This window comes from Ursus maritimus, unplaced genomic scaffold (assembly GCF_017311325.1).
Source record: "Ursus maritimus isolate PB19 unplaced genomic scaffold, ASM1731132v1 scaffold_27, whole genome shotgun sequence".
Classification (NCBI taxonomy): Eukaryota; Metazoa; Chordata; class Mammalia; order Carnivora; family Ursidae; genus Ursus; species Ursus maritimus.
Window position 1 is genome coordinate 34,741,652 of NW_024425230.1, and position 19,101 is coordinate 34,760,752.

General features: G+C 53.9%; 1 protein-coding gene across 2 annotated transcripts in view; it reads right to left on the reverse strand.

Annotated features, from left to right (window-relative positions):
• CORO2B (coronin 2B) overlaps positions 1-19,101 on the reverse strand; it is a 127,099-nt gene that overhangs the window by 20,966 nt on the left and 87,032 nt on the right. For both annotated transcript variants that reach the window (XM_040643058.1, XM_008708668.2), the window contains exon 3: positions 2,688-2,804. In XM_040643058.1, the coding sequence (XP_040498992.1) occupies positions 2,688-2,804 (117 nt within the window). The remainder of the gene's footprint in view (positions 1-2,687; positions 2,805-19,101) is intronic.

Sequence of the window (19,101 nt, forward strand, 5' to 3'; positions counted from 1 at the left end):
CATAAGTTGACCATTTGGGCCACAGTGGGTTGAGGGAGGGTGTCTCAGGGGCCTGACTTTCAGTAGGTCAGTCCGAACAGCGCTGGTGGTGCGGACAGGCCTCCTCACCTGAGTGGGGGAGCTGCAGGCTCCTTCCCCTTCCGTGCCGCTCCTCCCAGGCCCTGGGGGGGATGCCTCCCCCCACCTTATGCCCTCGGTGGATGTCGGGGCCGGGCCTTGCTCAGAGAAGCCTCCGAGATGTCAGTACTGAATGTTCGATGGATCCGAACTGCCAGCCCTTCGTGACTGTGCCTCAGTTCCTCACCTGGAAACCTAGGACCGTCGTCGAGGGGCTGAGGGGTGCTGGCCCTGCCTGCGCCCCGCCTCCCCGTGTGCCCTTGGGCCTCAGGGACCATCTCCAGGAGGGGCTATTCCAGCCTGGGGGGGCCTGTTAGCTCCGCTGGCCCTGAGGCCCAGGAGGGGTGAAGACCTGACAGGGGCTAAGTGGGGCTCCGAGCCGCTGATCCAGGGGCAGCCGGACCGGTGGCCGGAGCGAGAGCTTAGCTCCTCTCTGCACCGAAAACTTAATCTCCTTCTCTCTGGCTCGGTGGCCCCGGGCCAGCCATGCCCGCTGTGCCCCCAGGCCGGCCGTCCTTTCCCTTCGTCTCCCACCCCTGCCAGCCACGCTCCTCCCCTGGATGCTCCCCTCCTCTTGGCCGAGCCACATCCCAGGGCTGGTTTGGCTCGGGGCGCGGGGTGGTGGGGCCCTCCTCCACAGAGCCAGCCGTGACCCCCACTCTGGCCCAATAGCTCCCCTTCCCTGATGCCCGGGGTACACAGTGTCCCCTACATATGTTGAGGTCCTGCCCCCTAAGCCGACGGTTTTGGGAGGTGGGGCCTCTGGGAGGTGACTAGGTCATGAAGGTGGAACCCTCAGGAATGGGTTTAGAGCCCTTATCAGAGAGCCTCCAGGGAGACCCCAGCCCCGGCCGCACGTGGGCACATGACGAAAAGAAGGCCCTCCCTGACCATGCTGGCACCTGATCTCGGACTTCGGCCTCCAGGACTGGGGACAACAAACGTCTGCTGTGCCCCCTCCCCGGGCCTCCTTCCACCCCTTCTCTGCCAGCAGTCCTGCTTCTCCAGGGCCCAACTTTCTCGAATTCCCTCCCCTCACCCCTACACTTGCGGCAACACAAATCCCGGATCCCTGTGCGCATAGCCCTCTGTCCGACCTCCGTGGCCGCAGACACTTCAAACACTGTGGCACCTCGGTGAGTGGCGTGCGACCCTGCCCTTCTACCGGTGGTGTTTCCGGAGCAGGACAGAGACCCGCAGGCACCGTGTTAGGCTCAGATCCCTTTTCCTCCTCACAGCAACCGCCAGAGGCACGTCTCATCACTGCTGTGACACAGAGGAGCAAAACTGAGGCCCAGAGAGGGCAAGTCATCTGCCCTTGGTCACCCAGCTGGCAGGTAATGAAGCCGAGATTCAACTGTGAGACTGCACAGCCGAGCGCGCTCGAAGAAGGCCCGGCCCGGGAGCGCGGCGGGCGCACTGCGGCCCTCTGGTCGGCGTGCGCAACTGCAGAGACCCGCTTAGTTGGTGTGGTCGGCGCTGGGGCCTAACGCTTCTCCTGGACACACAGCGTGGAGCCTGGTTTCTTAGCCGGGCTCCTGGAGCAGCAGGCCCCTGACTCACTCCCGGGGGGAACAGGGTGCTGAGCTAGACCCGGGCTGGGCCGTCCCGGCCAGTGACCCTCCTGCCCTCGCCCTCCGTCAGGCAGAAGTTTGGACCAGAGGTGAAACCAGGGCGGCAAGCAACTCGGAGAGCCCTGGCTCCTCTGTCCGTCCCCTCATCGAGCTGCTCACTCACTGCTTGTCTCCTTCCCAGCTGGCCGCCCTGGAGAGACGGGACACACTGGGGAGGGCCAGAGGCTCCCAGCCCGGACCGTGTGGGTTGGCATCCTGATGAGACTTGGCTGAGCCGGGGGAGCAGGGGCTGTGCGGCCAGCAGCCCTGCTGTGCTTCCCGGTGCGGGACCTCGCCCAGCCCTCAGTGTGGCGGTGGCCGTGAGGACTAGCGACACCCCGGCTCAGAGTGAGTGGAGGAGCTCGGCAGGAGGCAGCCCCGAGTTGGAGCCCGTCTGCTCCCTCATGGCTGGTGACAGGGGCCCGACAGCTCAGCAGGCAGAGATGGGGCCGGCTGTGGTCGCTGGCACACCTCCTCGAGCTCCCTGTACCCCGAAGAGAAGGATGGGCAGCTCCTCCACGTGCCGTCTCTCCCGCTGAGCCCCTGCGCTCGCCGCACTGACCGCTGCGCCCTCCAGCCCCCCAGCTCCAGCCGCACCCTGCCCACTGGGCAGGAGGGAAAACACAGACGGGGAGGAAGGTCTTCGTCTGAAGACCACAGACGAGTGCTGAATCACATGCCTGAACTTCGTGTTTTAATTCTCACCTACAAAATCAACACCTCCAGACGAAATCACACTAAAGGCGCAAGATGTGCCAAATATTCCAGGGATTCGCTCTCTCAGTCCTTTTCCCAACTCCCCCCCCCCCATCCTGGGGCTAGCTGGAAGGGTGGGAAGAAGACAGAGGAAGGGCAAAGAAGGGAGAAAGAGAGGAGTTTAGGAAGGGAGGCCTCCAAGAGGAAGCAGGGAGGAGCCCCCGGGGTCTGCCCTCCTTGGGGAGCCCCTCTCCTGCTCACCGATGTGTCCTCCGAGCAGGAGGCAATGATGTTGTCAATGAACGGGTTCCATTTGATGTCCAGCACGTTGCCCTGATGACCACAGACCTTGGGGTAGTTGGGCTCAATCCTGCCCGTCTGTCAAGGAGAAAGAGAGAGAGAAGAGGATTAGTTGGACCGTCCTAGGGGGGCCCTGAAAGAAGAGCCTTTATTCTCAGCTTCTAAACTGGACGGGAAGGTCCCTGATGACCTACCACTGTCTTTTTTTTTTTTTTTGAAGATTTTATTTATTTATTTGACAGAGACAGAGACAGCCAGCGAGAGAGGGAACATAAGCAGGGGGAGTGGGAGAGGAAGAAGCAGGCTCCCAGCAGAGGAGCCTGATGTGGGGCTCGATCCCAGAACGCCGGGATCACGCCCTGAGCCGAAGGCAGACGCTTAACGACTACGCCACCCAGGCGCCCCCTACCACTGTCTTATTCGCCTTCACATCCCTGCCTCAGGTGGGTCCAGATGGTTCCGTGGCTGAGTCCTCCCCAACACTGAATGGTAATGGGGCAGGCGACACATAGTGGGGCAGGGCAGGGCCACTGTTGGTCCATTTGATGCCTTTGTGCAAATTAGGAAAAGGTACCCCTTCCTCAAGTAAAAAAGTTTCAAGTTAAGATGCTCCTATTAGCCAGCACAACCAAAGCCTCATGGACAGCCCATACCTCCAGACACGGGAGCATATGTACTCTCCCCAGTGCCCTACTCCCCCCTGCCCTTCAGGGGAGGAAGCTCCTTCCTGCTGCTCCAGGAGTCACCAAAGACGCTGGGTCCACCTGAACACTGTCATATGAGTCACTCTGCCTATGATGTGAACAGTGCCGCTCCCAGATGTGGATGCTTGTTCAGTGCGCATCTTAAACAACTGTACACAGTGTCCTGTGGTTCAGAGCATTGTCGATGGAGTCACACAGGCCTGTGTTTGAACTACAACTCTGCTACCTTTTAGGCCATGGGAAAGTCAGTGAAGTTCTACGAGATTCAGTTTCCTCATTTCTGAAATGAGGAGAGTAATATCGTCTCTTAGCCTTTGGTGAAGATTGAATGAGCTAACGCTTAGCAAAGTGCTTTGTGTGGAGATTATCATCACAGTGAATACTCAATATATGATAACTGTAGTATTATTATACAGATTAGATAATAACACCTCCTCCAGGAAGTCTTCCCTGATCCCTCAATGGGTGAAGAGCTCCTCCTCTGTGTGCTCATAGCATTCTAGGCTTCCTTCCATCACTGGTTCCCTCATGTGCAATTGGAGCCTGTTTCTATTTGCCTGTGAGCAGCCGAGGACAGAATCTGTCTCTTGTCGCTCATTATCCAGCTTCTTACAAGCCTGGCACACGCTATGTGCTAGGTACATGACCTGAAAGACGTCCTTCAAAGGGATTGGATTCCACAAAAGATGAAACAAGGAATCTGGGGGAGGGCAGTAGGGAAGGGAAGGGAAGTCCATGTTTAACGAAGGGAAGGAAAATTATAGGCAAAAGCTGTGTTTCCACCCCCAGGCCCTTTTAATACTGGGTTTTTGGGGGGCATGGGAGGAGATAGGGAGGATTTTCTCAGTCACTGCCCATCGGCTGATGGTGGTTAGGTATTCAGAGGCACCCCAGCAAGGCCATACCGCCCCCGTCTTAGGTCCCTCAACGGATTGATGAAGAAGAGAATTTTTGCAAAGCCTCTGCTCCATGGGCCTTACGCTTCACCAGCACGATGCGGCAAGAGCGATCTCAGAGTGTGTGTCCTACTGTGACCTCTCCCCACCCACTTCCTGCCCACGTCTCCAGCACCTCATTTCCAGATCCTCTGACTTTTGGTGACCCAGCAATGGCGAGATGGGTAGAGAAGAAACAGACCCAAGAGCGAATGGCAGTGGTACAGAGGGTAAGAAATGAGGCAGAGTAAGAGAGGGGGGAAGAAAGCATCGGAGCCGTACAGAGGGGAGCTTCGCGGACACCGTGCGTTGTGGGAAAATTACAGAACGGAGGCAGAGGAGATCTGGGGAGCACCACCAGCAGTTAGGAATGGGAGATCCCCCCTTTGCCATCCTCTGGGCGATGCAGTTAGAACGGGGATACCTTTTCAATTACCGTTGGGCCGTTGCACTGTTTCTTTAAATGAGACTTTAAGCAGAGACTCAGCCACATGTGACCGTGGCATTTGTCAGGGTTACACGTGATCTCCTTTGACTCTCGCAAACCCCGTGATTCAGGTCTGAGGAACTTAAGGCCCAGAACGCTTAAGCCACTTGCCCAAGTTTACCCAGCTGAGAGCCAATCAGGGGTTCCTGCCTAGGGGTGAGCCTTTTGAATCCCACTGCTCACTTGGGCCGGCTCCTCTCCTCCAGCCCTGACTTCCAAGGGCAGATAGGCCCTGCATTGTCTGCTCCCACAGCTCACACACTGTCTGATGGCACCATTCCTTACATTCGATCCCAAAGGCTGTATCCGAGTGCTCCCGGGGGAAAGCTATCTGCATTATGTGTTTGGCACCGAGCCCAGCCCAGCCGTATCTGAGGGGCACTGAATCAGTCGATAGGTGGCCATCAGCTAACAGCAGCTTCTGGCCCGCAGCCTGTGTGGGTGATGCACTGGACGGACAGGTTAAGCAACATCGCTGGAGCCTATTCAGAATGGAGTGAGGTCAGAGCCCTGCACTGGGAAGGGAATCAGTCTTTTTAAAGCCGAGAAGATCCTGATGTAATGTATACTCCCAGGCGGACTTTGCCTTACACAATGGATGCATTCCCCAATAGGGTGGGGAATTACAATTGTCGTGACTAAATCGCATTGTTGCTTATGTGAACGGTGACCGCTAGAGTTGTGCAGTGCACAACCTACTTGGCTGTACATGGCAGCCCTCAAGGGAAGAACCCCCTTTCGACCTGGCAGCTCTGTTTTTCCTGTTTTATACTGTAAGTTTCCACATAACATTTTGTTTGAAAGACAAGTTCCACCTCTAAGAAAAAAATGTCTGAAAACCACTGTTCTATGGAGAAATCAAGTGAATAAAAAAACACCATTATTAACTCCAGGAAAAAGGTTGTATAAGAAGGCTAATGTAAATCATAGTGATAATGATTTATGTACAATATTTACATGCTGTAATAATGTAAATCTTGAATATTTATTGAAACAAGAGTTATACTATAATGTACTGGGAGCACAGAGGTAGGGAAAGTGTGCGTGTGTGTGTGTATAGTAAGGGGGGAGACTGAACTGGAAGAGAGCCAGATCTTCATCTTCCATAATAAGAAGTCACCATACAATGTGTACGATTTAAAAAATCCAGACATGGTGGTGAAAGCATGTAATTAAGAAATATGGGGATAAAAGCCAAAGGAAACAGCTAAAAGCCACGAACAGAGCTCCCTTTGGGGAGTGTGGCAAAGTGGGGGAGGGACTGAAGTCACAGAGAGTCGTGTGCTGGTAACCGTTCAACCGCTTTTCCAGGAAACAAAGGCCCTGTTTGGAGCATCTGCCGATTTCAGTGGTATCACTATTCCCCCCACAATAACTTTGATCGACCAGGGCGATGTCACCAGCAGTAGAGTCCGAGGAGACTCCCAACGGTCCAGGGTTATGTGACCTTTCTCCCATGGATATACTAGACACCAGTCCCCTGGAGAGCACAGAGAGTGGTCAAGTAACTAGGGAGTCACGAATTGTTAACATTCAGTACCTTTTTTTTTTTACGTAATTTATTTAATCGCAAGTTCGCATAACTTAATTGTTAATAATGGCCGTGTGTACCAATCGGCTTGCAGAATGAAAACTGTAGCGACAGGCTCTCAAGAGCCGGTGCGAGCAGACCACAGCTCACGTCTTGTTCGACAGGCCTTGGAGCAGCACTAGACCCTATGAACTCTGGACCGTTACGCTTTGAGAGGCATAAAAATTAAAGAACAAAGAAATAAAATGCAGGTACCAGATGTTCTAAAGGAGGCTTGTTTTGTATTTTTTTTAAAAAGGTGAATAGTCCTCTCCCCAGACCCCCAAATGCCTCTGTTTTCTGTTCCAGCTTCTCTATGGCGGTGTGACTTGAGACCAAATCCCGATTGGTCTGGTTATAACTGCTACACAACACGGCCTTCTCCCCGTCACTCCCCTCCTCATTCGCACACCGACACTAACAGCTATCACTAATGCGATCGGATCTAATCCTCATAACAGCTTCATCTTACAGCAGACGGAGCAGAGGTCTAGAAAGGGTCCAAGGAGCAGAGTCAAAGTTTTTCAGTGTTTTATGATGTTAGGATCACTGTGGAGACAGTCAGTTCACAGAGCCCCAGTGGAAGGGCGTCAGGGGTCCCGGGGTCTAAACTGCCATCTGGTCCTTGAATCTCCAAGACAGCTGCAGCCTCAACAGAGCCGGGGCAGAGACCCTGCTGCCTGGGGTGGGGTGGGGAAGCCCCTTCCCTGCTGTCTAGAATCCTAGAATCCCGATGGAAATCTTCATGCTGTTGGTGTGGGCCTTATCCTGGAAGCCTCAAAGGGCAAATCCAGTCCCCCTTCAGTGAGATAGACCTTCCACATCAAAGGGTGGGTGGCAGCTGTTACATACCCTGAGCCTTCTCAAGGAGGAGCCCCACGCTGCGAGTCGGGTCATATCCCAAATATACCTCACCTACCAGAAGACGGAGTTGGTAGAGGCTGGGACACCGGCCTCTCCGTACCTTCCTGCAGGTGCATTGGACCTAGTCTCTCAAGGACTTTTGAAAGGTTCATAACCTTTGGCCAATAATTCCACTTTGGGAGCTTACCCCGGGGACTCAACAGAGAAGCACAGGAAGACATTCACTGCTGTGTTATTTATAAAAGAGAACAATAAATAAATGTCCAACAAGGGGGCACTGCTGGAATGAATTCTTGTACACCGATATTACAGAATATTATGAGGTCATGGAAAATCGTATTTTTAAAGAATACTTGAAGACTCGAGAATCGCTTACGAGCTCATGTTTAATGAAACAGTCAGAAGCACGCTAGGTACGTAACATGACCTCTATGTATTAAAAAAACACATAGTCTGGGGGGCGCCTGGGTGGCACAGCGGTTAAGCGTCTGCCTTCAGCTCAGGGCGTGATCCCGGCGTTGTGGGATCGAGCCCCACATCAGGCTCCTCCGCTATGAGCCTACTTCTTCCTCTCCCACTCCCCCTGCTTGTGTTCCCTCTCTCGCTGGCTGTCTCTATCTCTGTCGAATAAATAAATAAAAAATCTTTAAAAAAAAAAACACATAGTCTGTGAAAAAATACATCAAGACCTGAAGAGCGGTGATCTCTGGCTAGTTGGCTACTCGTGGTTTCCAATTCTGCCATGATGAACGTTTAGAATTTGTATCGCAAAGACAGATGTTATTAAAAACACGGCCATACCCACTCGCAGCTCTGACAGAAAATTACCCCTCTCTGGCTGTGGTCACGTAGGCCCTAAAGAAGTGAGGGGCAGACCGATGTGTCCCCCAGATTTATAGGTTCCAGAAGCTTTGGGGGGAAACATAACTATGTTAGCTCACACAGCTTCTCTGCTCCCCTGCTACGCCACGAATGGTTTGGGGGAAAACCAGCCCCCTGAAACCGAATAGCATCGTCTAATTGACTGCAAGCCGGTCCGAGAGTGTGGCGTGCACGCGGGCAGCCGGGGCCGGGTGCTGCCCGGGAAAGGCCGCCCGGGGAGCGGCGGGTGCTCGGGCCTCCGTCCAGGCTCTGTCTGAACCCCATGAACCGACCGAGGACAAGATACTGTCAAAGCAACCTGCACTGCAGCTTCAGCCTAGAATTTTCCACCGCTGCAAAGCTGAATTTTGGACACAGAAGCGAAACATTTCTGACCTGGGGAATCAGCTCAGCACGGCTGCAAAAGGACAGACTCTGAGCGGGAGGTGGGGTTGCCGGGCCCAGTTCTGGCACTCCCCTAAGCGGCCCAGTGACCTTGAACGTGGCCCCCACCCCCCCAAGTCTCTCTGGGCTTCCCGGATTCCTACACCCTGGGCTATCTCCTTTTCTGCTTCTTCGTGGCTGCCCTTTTAACCGTATGAAGCCAGGCTGGGCTGCCCCCAGAGGCGCCTTGCCTCTGGTACCGGGACAGAATGTGGACGGTCACATCGAGTCAGCGATGGGAAAGATGCGGGATGGCCGTACCCACGATGACAGCGACAAAGACAATAATGGTAAGAGCAGCTCAGCGGACAGGTGCTCACAGACCCCTACGCCTCGCGCTGAGCAATTTAGGCACGCTGTTTTATTTAATTCTCATAACAACCCTACAAAGCTTCAGGAAATGCTTCGAACCCTCCAGCAACAATCCATTTCAGGGAGAAGAAGACTGAGCTCCTGGGCGGCCGTGCTGAGGTGAGCGGCGGCGAGGCGTGGGGCTGTAATTTGCACTTGGCGCTGTCCGGCGGAGGGACCTCCGCTCTGCCGCCACCGACTCACACCGGCGGTGAGACACTTGCTAATTAGGGAGAAAAGTGATCATCGATCAGAAGTAGGACCTCAGAAATTCTCATGGGCTTCTCAGGACGGGCTGGCCGGCATCTCTGCTGTGAAGCCCCTTGAACTTGCTCTCAGAGAACCCCCTTCCCTCACGCAGTCTCTCCCCTCTCCCTAGTCGTTCTCAAACTTAGCTACAGTTTAGAATCACCTGGGAAGTTTCAAAAAGTCCCAATGCCCAGGTTGCATCCCTATTGATTTAATCGCCATGACTGGGACTGGGGAGCCAGACATCAGTATTTTTTCAGGATCCCCAAGTATTCCAATGGGCACCAAAGTTTGGAAGTTCTAATGGTCGGTGGCATTCCGAGCTTTGGTGGGGGAGCCATTTTTGGACAGGCCACCTGGTCATCGCACTGATGTTCTGCGCTGCCCATGCCGATCAGAACGCACCGGTCTCATGTCTCATGGTTCAGGGCCTTGATCTCTTCGGTCAGTTAATCCAATAGACCAAAGCCTTCTAAGGAGGACACCGGGGGTAACGGGTCAGTCCGTTCTTGCTAGCAGGTCTATGCGGATAGCAAAAGAGCCTCTAGAGAGAGCCTTCTGGCCCCCAGGGGCACGCTCCTGGGTATTCAGACTCTCAGGCAGTCTGGGAGGAGATCTATTTCGGATAGAGGGCTTTACTCAAGCAAGAGCTTGCAGGATTGTTCTACGGGATTCCTGGAGTGGGTCCCCGATTTGTCCGCTTGCCTAGTGTCCGCCCTCTTCAATTCTCTCACCGGTTCATCTTCTGTACTGTCGCCTCGAGTCTACTTCTGCTGCAGTAACTCCCCTGCTCCATAAGATTCAATGGTTCCCTATTGCTTAGATTTGAAAAGCTGAAATCCTTATTCAGACATCAGAGCCGTTGTAGCCCCAGCTGGGTCCTGCTTTGACAGAATCCCTCGCCCCACTGCCGGGGCCACGCCATGGCTATTCACACTGCTTTGTGTCCCCGCCTCCAATGCTCCCGCTACCTCAATGACTTTTGTTCCTGGTTCATCCCTGCCACCGGGCTGGGAGCACCACGAGGTCAGTGACCTTGATAAAGGCATGTCTGAGGCCTCATTCAGGGCCCAGCTCACAGCAAGAGCTCAAGCGAGGCGAATGACTGCCCCCCAATTTCCCACCTCTGGGCCTTTGCTCATGCTGTTCCCTCAAGCCAGATACACCTTCCCATCCTCAGCACCTAGAAAATACCATCCAAGGAATAGACAAATGCTCTCTCCCATCGCTATGCTGGGAGATAATTCTGGATCCGGCTCTTGGGACCTTGAGAGACTCTCCACTGGGGCTGAGCTTCAGGGCTAGATTTGGAGTCAAAGGCAGAGTGTGGGAAAGGGGCCGTGAATGCTCTCGAGTTAGTTATCCGGACAGAGACAGGCTCATGGCGGGACCTCAGAAAGCCTCCTAACCCCATGACTTCCTGTTTTGATTTTCCCCCTCATTCTTTTATCTTCATGTTTTTCAAGATGAAAAGGGTTTGCTGAATTTTCCAGTTAAGATCCCTGGTGTGTTTGTATGTGTGTATGTGTGCATGGGCAGAGGGAGCGGGAAAAGGCTCAGCGGGGGTGGGAGGGTGGGAGGGTGGTGAGAGGGTGTTGTTTGGGGAAGAGCAGTGAGGAATCCTGTTTCTCCTGGTATTTTGGCTCTGGGAGACACACTCAGCTCTTCCAGGCCCCAGGAAGAACAGGTGATGGGGCCGCCTTTGTCCATGGTCCTAGGATGGATGGCACACAGCCAGGGATAGCATGGGGAAGGATCGAGACACAGAAGGACCAGCACCTGGTAAGGCCTGGGTAGATTTGGAAAGCCAAGTAAGTGGAGAGAGACAAGGCTGCAGAGGAAGGCCTCGACCAGATGGTTGAGGAAGTTGTTGGTCTTGAGAAGGAGTCTGGACTCTACCCCGTGGCAATGGAGACCATTGATAGTTTCACGCAGAAGAATGGGCCGCGGGGGGACCCAGGCGTGCCAGGCAATTCCTGCAGAGCAAGAACTATGTTATACTCAGGGAGATGAGGGGCTGAAAGAGGGACTCCCAGGGAGCATGTTTCCCAGTATCCCAGGCCTTAAAGGGGTTGGGGGATGGGGTGTGGGGGAGAGACCGCAGAGGGAAGAAGATTCTCCAGTATCCCAGGCCCCCCATCACTTCCCAGTGTCCCACAGTAGGGAAGGGGCGTGTGGGCAGAAACCCTCAACCGTAAACTGTTGGAACCGTGAAACAATCGGTAAAAATGCAAGAAAAATATACAGGACAAAAATATAAAACATACAAAAATACAAAATACAAGACAGCATCTATGCAAATTAGGGGGAAAGACTTCATTTTGTTTGTTTTGCGATGAATAGAAAAGCACATTTCTAGTCCGGGCAGAAAATCGAAAGGAAAAGGTGCTCACAGACCCTCTCAAGGCAGTCAACAGGTAGGTGCACCGGGCCCTGGCCTCTCCCCCTGCCACGGAGCCTTGCTCTCCCAGAAGGAGGGGAGCCCTGGGGACGTGAGGCCTGGGCCACTGTGGAGTCAGCCACTGGCTCTGCAGTGTCTCCTCATTTCTTGGCCCCAAGCAGGCCTCATCCTGTGTGCTCCTCCCAGAGCCCTGTCAGTGCCTCTCCCCAGAGGCCCTGCCACGGAGAGGGCCCTAGGGAAACCTACTGCAGGAGGGACGGAGGCCTGGATGGGCCCGAGGGGGAACCTAGTCAAGGTCAGGAGCAGCTCCGGGGTCAGCCCTCTGCTTTTTGGCCCGGAGGCCTGAATGTCTGAACGTATGACACAGGAGGAGCCATCTCAGTAGAGACCCCCACCCCCAGGCCTTCTTGTGTTTTCCAGGGACTATTGCCAAGAATATAAAAATCCCTTCCATTTGCTGTCTGGTCCACGGAAAGAGAGAGAAAGGGACATCCTGTGGCCTGAGGCTCTTACTGTGACAGCCCTGCATATGTCTCCGGCAGTGCGAAGGGAAGCTCCTTCGGGGTTACCCAGTCCCCCTAGGGTTCGGGGAACGCCACTGAACCTCCATCCCGGTCAGAAGGCTAGTAGCCTGGACGTCAGGGCACCTGGGCTCAAGTCAGCCCTGCTGCTCACTGGCTTGTGGCCTGGAACAAGTTCCTGCCTCTCTGGGCCCAGCCTCTCCTTCGGAACAGTGGAGGCATTCTGGAGGGCCCCAGATAACAAACCCGCGGTACCCCTGCCCCCCAGGGCTTCCGTCTCTACGGCAGGCGTTGCTAATGGCTCACGGCACCCTGCCTGAGCCCTGCGCTCCTTCTTCGTGATCAGCAAGGGGACGTCTGAATGTCTACCTGGGGCCACTTGACCCTCTAGGGCTCCGACAGCTGTTCCCCAAGCCCCAGAGATGCGGGGTAGCTCTCAGCATTCAGAGAGGACGCCTGAGGCCTCCGGTAAGTTAATCCCCACAAATGCCTTCACATCTGCCCCCTCCAGAACCACCGTGCCCACGCCCCCACCTCCCTGAGGTGCTCCAGCAGCCTTCCAATTGCTCTCCTGGGTGCTTGGCCCCTCTGGAACCCCAGTGTGAGATTGGCATTCATAATTATCACTCTCATTGTACAGCCCCTTCGGAACCTTCTGTGGGTATAACCACTTGTAGGAATTTGGGCAGTTGGATATCCAAGCTCCTTTCCTGATCTGGGGGGACTGATGGGATGCAGCTCCCCACCTTCCGTCAGGAGAGTTGATGTAGGACGCCTCCTACCCAGAGTCCTCTGGGGGCCGAGGAAGGACACCTCACCAGGCGTGAGCAATGATACTTCCCACCCGGGATGGCCAACGACTGCCCCAACTTCCTGCTCTGGGCCCTCAGGGGCTGACTTGGTGCTTCCCTGGGTTCCAAGACTAGCTCTTCGCCACCCCCAGCCCCTTAATCTGTGAAGGCCCCCAATCCCTGTCTGCTCACGATGGCCACAGTGACCTCTGCTGCTAGCACCCAGGAATCCTGTCATCCGCCTTGTTCCTACCTCCTCAAGCTTATCTGCTTGGCCTTTGAGGGGCCACACCCTCCCTCCCCCCACCTGACCCACCAGTTTGTCCAGGTCTATTGGGGTCATACGTCTCAGATCTGTCAAGAGACAGACCCTATGTTAAATGTTATGTCTCAGGTCCTAATAAAACACAGAAATCTCCCTAAATCCCAGAATTTTGGTGACCACACCTTTTCTCAGACTGCTTCTCACATCTGGAAGAAACACAGAACTTCTTGGCTAGATCATGTGTGCCCTGACCCTTGGTTGGGGAAAATACGGTCCCCAAATCAGGGGACTCCCCACTGGTCCACGACTGCCTCACTGCCCATCCCCACATTCCTCAGGATACCCATCCTTAGAAGGACCTGCTCCTTTAGACCCTCCCTAAGCCCTAACCACCCTTCAGGAGCTCCCCTGACTCCTGCTCCTGCTCCTGCTAAGACATCGTGTCTGACCCTTCCACATCTTGTGATTTCCCTCTGCCATCAGCTCCACAAGCCTGTCCCCCCATAACCGGTCATTGGTGATAATGCTGGCTGCCATTTACTGAGGGCCTTCCAGGTGTCAGACCTGAAACCAAGTGTTATTTCAATTATTTCCCACAAGAACCTCACGAAGTACATATCATCACTGTGATTTTTTTACAGATAAGGAAACCAAAGCTCAGAAAGTTTAATTAATACAGTGGCAAGGCCAGGACTCAAGCCTCAGTCTGCGTGACTTCTGAATTAGGATGTAAGTTACACGAGGCGTGGTGCTTGGTCTGGTGCTGTAACCTGAGGGCCTGCAATTGTGCCTGACCGATGGCAGGATCTCAGTAAATTTTTGTTGAGTGCCATAAACTGTCTGAGTGAGAATAATGCTACAAACTCTTGACCGATTCAGATCCCCTGTATAGTTGCATGGGTTGTGCACTGCACAACTCAAAGGAGGTACCGTTCAAGAGGTGTATAGTCTTCTGTGGTTCTCTACCCATGATGCTGCCCTGCTTCTCAACTTAGCACTACCTTGTATCATTTGCTTTCTTTCATGGCCATTGGTTGTCTTCCTAAGAGATTATCAACACCCTCATTTTTTAAAATATAGACTCCACACCCAATATGGAGCCCAACACAGGGCTTAAACTCACGACCCCAAGATCAAGACCTGAGCTGAGATCAAGAGTTGGACGCTCAACCGACTGAGCCACCCAGGTGCCCCATCAGCACCTTTATTTTTTAATGGGATGATCATGGAGGGTTCTCGGCAGAGTATGGGACCCAGTGAAACCTACAAAGCATAGAACAAGCTTCTTACGCCCTCTGGCCCTAACCACAATGTCAGTCTATATTCAGGATCAAATAATCCCCCACCCACATGCTGCCAGTTGCCCAGATGCTGCTTTTGTCAGCAGCGGGAGTGGATCTGAGTGCATTGTTCCCACTCCCCAGAGCTGGGCCACTCCTCTGCTTCGTCTCTTTGGAACCATCTCCCGACAGAGCCCACAATCCATCGAGAGGCTGCAGCGTCTGCAGGAACCCAGTGCCTCGCATCTTCCTGGCCGAGACTCAGCCCTGGGCTGGCGCTGCCCCCGTGGGAGCTGCGGAACCCCAGGGCAGGGCAAGGGGCCTGTGGCTCACACCCTCGGCCTCGGGCCATCAGAGATATCTAAGAGGCTGCACAACCTCGGAGACAATGGCCCTGCGACATCATTGGCCTTGAAAGCCCCCTTTAAATGGAAGGTGAGCAGCTCACTTCTTAGATGCCCCCCCATCCTAAGCTTTCTCTCACTGCATCTGCGAGGCCCGGTGGTCCTCGGTGGGGCGGAGGGGCGCTGGGTGAAAGGATGTACCACGCACACTCCGAGCTCTTGGAGCCGGCATCTGGTTCTGGTTCTGCGCACACTAATGAGTGAGCAAGTCCGTTCCTCCCCGGGCTTCAGTTCCTTCAGGAGACAATAAACACAAGCCCCTCAGCACAGCCCTGGCACCAAATAAGCACTCAATAAACCTCACTAACCATTATTATCTGCAAAATAAGGGTCTGCGTTCCCACCCTGCCCCCCTTGACTGTGCTCAGTGCCTCTGGGCTGCGTCTCCACCCATCACGCACCGGTGAGCTCTGCATGGGTGGGGCAGGCGCCTAACCCAGCCTGCAACCCCAGACCAGCACAGCCCCTGCACACGGGCTCAAAAGTGTCTGAGGAACGGAGCTGAGACATCGGGGCCCTGCCAGCTCTGACCGGCTGTGGTTATAAATTGAACCTCCACCCATTTGCTCATCAAACACACACAGGGACCCTCCCCGGGCTTGGCACTGGCCTTCTAGAAAGGAAATCCCCCCTTTCCTCTTTGAATGTGAGCTCCATGACTTTCTGTCTGTTTTGGTCATGGCTACATCCCCAACCCCTAGTACAGTGCTGGGAAGAGGACTGACTCTCAGTAAGTTTTCACTGAATGGGTGTGTAAGTGAGAAGCAGGTCCCATTTTGCAGAAGGTCCATACCCTCCCTTATCCGCCCACAGGGCCAGGGCAGGGACTGGCTCTTAGTGTGGAACAGCGCTGGGCTGCCAGAGGGGGTGGGGCGGGGAACACATCCCCTGGTAGGCCTGCCACCTGGCCTCCAGCCAGATCCATTATCTTTCCAGTGACCTGGGGCTACTCTAATTCTCGAACAATAAATGGGACGTGAGGTCTGGGCCTTGTTGAACAGCAACAGATGCAGCCACGGAGGCTGGGGGCTGGGAGCGCACTGCCTGCGTGTCGGGGGTCCCCAGAGGAGACAGTGTGGGCAGCTCCTCTGAGCTTGCTTCTCACTGCCCACCCGCTGATCCCTGGGACACCATCCGTTGGTTGTCCCCTGGCCCCAGGGCCACCTTCTTGGGGCTCTGGGTGAGAGAGGGAAGAGAGGGTTCCCATCAGCACAGAAATTGGGGCTTCTGCATCCACCAGAGCCCACACCCTGTACCGTGGCACCCGAGGCCATGCCTGGCTCAGCCTGGGTGGGAAGGGGCTCTAACCTCGCCAGGGTTGCAGGATGAGCTAGCAGCCAGCAGTCAGCCGCATGCGTGCTAAGCAACTCTCCTGGGGATGTCATGCGCCCATTAAGCCTTAGTCAGAAAGGGACAGTGGCACTTGGGGCTCAAGGGGGCAGTTATCCTTGCTATTCAAGTGGCCCTCTTAACCTCTGTCTCCTCAATCCTCATAGCTAGAGAAACGGACCTTCGGCTAGATTGGTCCTAGGAATTCGAAAGCCAAGACGGGCCAGGAAGAGAAGGAGAACGTTCTGTTTGAATTCAGGGGTCCTCCCTTCGAGTGTCTGTGCAGCTCACAATGACTCCCTAATTATGGCCTTTATCCATAGATGGGGAAGCTTGCAGCCATGTTAGCCACGCCCCAAACACACACACACACACACACACACACACACACACACACACACACACAGAGCTGACTGGATCAGAAAGAACATTAATTAAGCTGAGCCAATCAGATTCGGTGTCACACCCCCTCCTTCATATACAACTGATTGGACCAGAATGAACATCTAATTCAAATTGAGCCAATCAGAGTACTTGACCGCCGCATTTAAAGTTGTCACTACCCCCTCACCTTCCCCCATTCCTGTCCCCTTCCCTGATTTATTTCCTAGCATTATCTTCCATTATACTCTACAACTTGCTCTATTGTCTGTCTCCTGCACTGGAACGTGGGCCCCAGGAAGCCCAGGATTTTTGTCTGTTTTGTTTCTTGCTGGGTACGTAGTGTTTCCAATAGTACGGCACATAGTAGGTGTTCAGCAAAAATTCTCTCTTCTAGGAGATGTAATCATAACTCCCATTTACCAAGCACCTACCGCGTTCGTATTTTCTAAGTACTTTAAATATGTGTTAACTTGTTATTTCCCTTTTACAAATGACTTGTCTGAGGTGACATGGGGAGAGGCAGGATTCAAAGCTGTCTCGCAGGGGCTGGATGGCTCTAGGTGTATTATTCTATTAGTGATATTGGTTTTATGGTTTGCAAACACATTTATAAACATGGTACCTGAGTTCTCCCGACTCCCCTGGGGGAGGTACTAGTTCCCTAATTTTTGAGATGAGAGAACCGAGGCCCAGAAAGGTTAATTGACTTGCTCAAGGTCACAAAGCAAAAAAGTAGCACAGCTGAAAGCAGGACCTTGGACTTCACACCTTCCCCCGGAGCCCTACTTCTTTTCAGACAAGGCGTCTCTCCTATGTCTACAAAATGCTATTCCTACCCTCAGAAATGTACTCTTTCCCTGGGAGAAGCAGCTAGGGGAAGGGACAGATTTGCAGGCCCAAGCAGAGGCTGAATGGACTGAGAAAGGAGAATTAACACGAGCTTGTGTCCCCCTAGGTACTGTGAAAGCCTCATAAAGGAATGACAGCAAAGCAGAGGCAGACATTGGAAGGGGAATCCAGAGCACATGGACGGTGGGGGGTACAACACTCCAGTTCCTGTTGGATCAGAAGTATTTCTGCCATCATGGCTGCTTTCTTCAGATTACCTTCTGCTCTATTTCCCAATTAAAGTATGGCTCATAGAGCGGAGAACAATACTGTACTTCCAGCCTGTGGTCTGACCAGCACAAAAGGAAGGGGGGAGATTTCCTACTTTCTTGACTCTAAAATCTTGCTGGTTTATAAAAGGATCACTGACTCTTCAGTTGACTCATACCCGAAACTCCACTATTAGAGATTCATTCCTTTGGCACTACACCTTGCTGCTTTTAGCATATAGATACTACTGAGGAGTGCGCAGTGGTGGGAGATGTTGTTGATCACTGACAACTCATGTGAGTGCACTTTGGGACTTTCCTTGAGGCAGTTCTGAGGGGAAAGAACTAACGGTACTGGTTGGGAGGGTGGAGAGGGGGAGATGAGTATGAATGAAGTGGCTGGGGTCAGTGCAAACTCTTCACCTCAGACCTTGGCTGATGAGGTCATTGACCATCACCGAGTTTGGTGATCTTCATGCTGTGTCCCATAGAAGAACTGCAACCAATGAGCCTCTGGTGGTCAGAGCCCCTGCCCCTCCACCCCACCACCAGTGTGAAACCCAGAGAAGGGAGGGCACTCGCTCAAGTCACCCAGTGAGTCCGTGAACAATGGCTATGCCCAGGGCCACACCCAGGTCCGCAGACACTCAGGTCAGTGCCCAGTCTCCGCCCCGCCAGTTCTGGAGGCCCTGCTTGAGGGAAGGGGGCGGTAAGGTCATTTGAGGGTGGCTCTCGGGCTTCATTCCCAGGTGACAGATGCTGGTGGGGCATTCTGCCTACCTCTCCTGACTCCTGGCACATATGTGCAGGGGGTATCCCCTGCCTCATCTCTGGAAGCTCCAGCAGGGAGCTCTCAGATCCCAAAGAGTTGCTCTCCATCTGGAAAGCCTTGCGGGGCCAGAGGACAGTGCAGTGGCCAAGCAGGGGAGGCTGTGCTACTGCCATTCTGCCAGCAGAGGGCGGTGGCTGCGCTGCTCTCAGCCACATCCAGAACTCTGTATCTAGAGTGGGAGGAAATTTCACAGACCAGCTCTTACTAAGGCTGGGGTTCCTGACTCACATTCCAGCCTTGACTTGAATGCTCCCAGTCAACTGTAGCTCACTATTGTGCTCACTTCGCTAGAAAATTCTTTATATTGAGATGAAAATCTAATCCTCCTTGTGTGTCTTGCTGTAAGTGCCTAGCTCCGCTCCCGGAGCCACACAAAGTCAACCACTTTTTTATCTGCCAGTTCTTGGGAGCTGGAGCCTCTGTCCTAGTTGGCCATCCACAGTGCTGTGTGACTTTGGGCAAGACACTCTCTTTCTCTGAGTCTTTACTCCCTACCTATAAGACCAGGGAATGCACCCTGATAAATCCCAAGGCTCCTTCCAATTCTGACATTCCCCATGACGTCCCTTTCATGGTTGCTGCTGAAAGGCAGGAGAGGAGACACCG